Here is a 4,025-nt window from a genome sequence, read left to right as displayed (position 1 = left end):
GAAAAATCAAAACAACGACGAAAACCGTTTGATTTCAGAGAAGAACAAATCAAAAAATGCGAATAACGGGAGAGAGAGACAGAGACAGTAGAGGACTAGCGCCTACTTGGAGAGAAAGTAGTCTTTTAATAAAGAAGGGCAAAATAGTCTTTTCAAATGGCTTTTAACAAAAAACGGGTACGGGTGCAAACAGAAAGACAAAGCGGCTACAGGTTAAAAAGGGGTGCCCAAATAGGGCGCCCTATGCAATTTTTACGGGGTCACCGGACCCCGTAAATTTCGGGAGAAATCTTGTATATATATATATATATGTATACCTTAAAAATAGTTAATTTAAATCACTTAGCACCCTTAATGCTAAAAGTCTTTAATGCGCTTATTGAACAGAATATTATGCCCCCGTCGCATTAAATTTATAGCACATGAAAAATTGGGGGGTGAACAGGCTGAAGGTCAAAGGGGTCCTTTGAATCCGTATACTAGTGTACATTATTGATGAGCCGTATACAGTATTTTCTGCGGCCTTCATAAATCATCAAGTGATAATATCATATATAAAATAATATATAAATAATATCACATATAAATAAAGCAGTTTTCATGCCAAACGAGGCATGAATTTTTTATTTTGTTTTGTTATGTTTTATTTAAAAAAAAAAAATTAAACATATTGCATTCCTTTGACCTTCCTCTGTGGAAATTGGAATATGTGGCTTTGTAAATTTCTTGGAGAAATTACTTTGAGTTCTTAAGGGGTAAGAATTATTCTTGACCTAAAATAAAAGGAAATGTCATGATTTTAACACTTTAAACTTTTAGAAAAGAAAAATTGTACAATTCAAAAAAAATAAAAATAGAAAGATAAAATATTATACACTATTTTTACCAAAAAATAGTACACTGACATTTGAGGAACTGTTGTTAAACCAAAAATCAAATAAATATGTGTTTAACTTATCATAAGACAGCTAACGAAGATTAACAAGAAGTGCATATACTTGTCCAACTAATAGTTACTCCTTCTGTCTTAAATTATGTGGCACAGTTTGAATTTAATTTGATGATTTTTAAGTTTTTTAAAATAAAATTTACATACTTAATCAGAAAATACGTAAAAATTACTATAAGTCACATGCAATAATTAACTAAAAGGCACAAGAAAAAATCGTGATCAAAGAACAAACTCGTTTGACTCTTGAAATTCAAATGGTGCCATATAAATTGGTAGAAATAATACCTATCAAATAATCTGTCATATCTCATTTTAGTTAAGCATTTAGATGAGGTGACTTGCACAATTTAAAAAAAGATGTGCCCCTTAATCTAATAGGATCAAGAAATGAGGTGAAAAGGCTTCTTCTCCTATTCATTTTTTTTGGGAATACTTACGCTCCTTTCTTTTCTTTTCCTCTTCTTTTATCCATAATCAATTGATTTAAGTACTCTTCCCTAAAATGAGTATCACAAATCTAATAACATGGTTTATACACAAGTGGAAAAAACGTACCGTTACACTAACATTTTGACGTACGCACGTTTCCAAACTTGAATAATTTTACATGAAAAGACCTCATGTCAAAATTACTCAAGCCATATATATAAAGAGTCAAAGAAACCCATCTTTCTTTGATGTAGCCACGCTCACATCTACCAACTGAAGGGGGTCTGGCTCTAATATTATTAGGCCTAACTCAATCCCAAAAGTTAGTTCAAAGGGTAAGAATTGTCCAAACCATATATAGTTATGAGATGTATTGGAGTCAATAATATCATTAAGTTTGAGAGAAAACGAGAGAACAGAGGCTAGGGTTTGAGAGAGAGAGAGAAGCTTTGTATTAGAAAACTGAATTAATCAGCTAACTGAAAATACACTATATATACACATGGGGGCAAAATTGTCAAAAAACGTAAATATCTAGCCTTAAGTCCGTGGGCACTGAATTGGACTGGGGCTAGTGGGCTCAGTCTGAATTGGGCTTGAGTCAGCATTAGGCCCAAAATGAACATGAAGCCCAACATGAACTCGCAGGTGGCAATTTCTCATCATAGTCTAATCGTTCGCTATAATCTCCGTTTAATCAAACCACATACTGTTACAAGAGCCATAATAAAAGAGTAATCAACATGGGGTTCCACTTCTAGAGTTAGCACATCATCTCCATAGCCAAATCCTAATGATGACTGTTTTTGTTTTACCTGTAATATATATATATATATATATATATATATATATATACCAAATTAAATAAAACAAAAAAAAGTTAGTGTAATCTATTTTAAAAATCATACATACTCAAAATGAAATGAATTTTTATTTTTTTTTATAAAAAAAAGCAATATAAATTCTATGGATTAGAGAAGTCAAAGGACTAACCTCTGCAACAACTTGACCAGCACTATCTGAAACTTTAAATGATGATTTTTTATCAGTTTGTTGAATCTTATAGCAGCTTCCTATAGATTTTTCACACCCCAAATTGACATTACATATGACATCTTCTGATCTTGAAAAATACTTGCAATTCCTTCTCACTTGAAACCATGGTTTCCCTTTAAATCCACCACTTAAATATCCATTCCAACGACCAAATAATCTTAGCTTCTGGGAAAGAAAAAAAAACAAAGTTCAATTTCCATATTATCAATATCACTACTAAAATACTTAAAAAATAAACTAAGAGTTTTTTTATATTATTTTTACCTCTTTTTTAATGGAGAAGAGAACTTGTCCATAAAGATCCATGAGAAATACTTCATTGCTATTTGTTTCTTGGTAGTTGTCAACTCTAAAAACAATTTCACCTTTGGAATCAAAGACAGTACAACCATTCCCATGGAACACTAGGGATTTCATCCATATGGTAAATATTTCTCTTGTGGATGTTACATAAGGAGAGGAAAAACAAGAAGGAGAATTAGAGTTCTTGAGTGTTTCTGGATGAATTTTGGCCATTGAAAATTAATAACAGCTTGAATGAACAAGATGAAAGGAAGTCTTTAATAATTTAAGGAGCTTTACATTGAGTAAGTTGAGAAATTGTAAGGGTTTATATAATAATATGATGAAGAAGCTGCCCGTACAAATAGGGGTGCGACACAATTTTATCAGTACTTTCGATATTACTGTTCAGTACTTCAGTATGTATGCAAGGGGGATGGCCTTGTCCCACTTACCAAAAAAAGAAAAGAGACGAACTTTATTTTCATATTTTTCTCTTGGAGAATTAATAATTAATAATAAAAGGAAAACCAAACAATTTTTACACAACTTTAAAATCCTAATTTTTGTGAAGTGACTTGTGTGCATTCTCTTTTTAAAAATTTGGATTCATCCTGGAAAGTTCCTCTCAAACTACTCTTTTTCCGATCCCTTCTTTGCATTCTTTTCCTTTTTCCTTGTTACTTATAACTATACTAGTAAATATATCAGTGTTTACTAATCAAAAAGAAATATGGGTAAATAGTAATAAAATATGGTAGAATATGGATAAATAGTAATTGTTAGAATTATTATTATAAGATATCAGTCTTTACTAATCAAAGAAGTAGCCTAAAAGAAATAAAAATTAATTTGTAAACTCATGGTCTTGAGATAATTCATGCGGTGAAACTTTTAAAGTCATCCTTAATATTGGCCATTGAAATATAATTCTTATTCTAGTATTTTATCTCTAGGAATAATATCAAATTTTATGTAATAGCAAAAGTAAGTTTTAACAAAATTTATTCTCAAGGTCGTATAATGAATGATAGTGGACGTAGTATGCTTTGATTAGTTTCATCTTTTGTATATTTTCTGTCGTAACACAATTATTATTATTATTATTTTGGTTTTATCATCATTAATCCCTATCAACAATCAAAAAGTTCTTAAAAATCCAACACAACTTTTAGTTTTCTCTTTCTTTCTTTATATATATATAGAGAAAGAGTAGTAGTAGTTTGTATTTTATGATATTATGTTAAGCAAAAATAAAATAAAGAGAAGAAAGAATCCTCCTCACATAAACAAAAAAAAAAAAAAA

General features: G+C 30.3%; 1 protein-coding gene across 1 annotated transcript; it reads right to left on the bottom strand.

The window, feature by feature from the left end:
- Positions 1 to 1,838: 1,838 nt before the first annotated feature.
- On the bottom strand, positions 1,839 to 3,046 carry LOC104236123 (protein LURP-one-related 11-like). The gene is made up of 3 exons (XM_009789997.2): positions 2,702 to 3,046; positions 2,375 to 2,602; positions 1,839 to 2,196 (listed from the first exon to the last, which is right to left on the bottom strand). The coding sequence occupies exons 1-3, from the start codon at positions 2,951 to 2,953 to the stop codon at positions 2,062 to 2,064; spliced, it is 615 nt and encodes a 204-aa protein (XP_009788299.1). The 5' UTR covers positions 2,954 to 3,046; the 3' UTR covers positions 1,839 to 2,061.
- Between the last annotated feature and the right edge of the window lie 979 nt (positions 3,047 to 4,025).

The sequence above is a fragment of the Nicotiana sylvestris genome, chromosome 10 (genome assembly GCF_000393655.2).
Source record: "Nicotiana sylvestris chromosome 10, ASM39365v2, whole genome shotgun sequence".
NCBI lineage: Eukaryota > Viridiplantae > Streptophyta > Magnoliopsida > Solanales > Solanaceae > Nicotiana > Nicotiana sylvestris.
The sequence above is the reverse complement of the archived record's forward strand: the minus strand, read 5'-3'. Positions and strand labels throughout refer to the sequence as shown.

Excerpts from the sequence above, each read along its gene's own strand:
- LOC104236123 (XM_009789997.2), bottom strand. The coding sequence starts at position 2,953 with ATGGCCAAAATTCATCCAGAAACACTCAAGAACTCTAATTCTCCTTCT. Across the intron at positions 2,603-2,701 it reads TCTTCTCCATTAAAAAAGAG|AAGCTAAGATTATTTGGTCG; the intron begins GTAAAAATAATA and ends TTTCTTTCCCAG. Across the intron at positions 2,197-2,374 it reads CTGGTCAAGTTGTTGCAGAG|GTAAAACAAAAACAGTCATC; the intron begins GTTAGTCCTTTG and ends TATATATTACAG.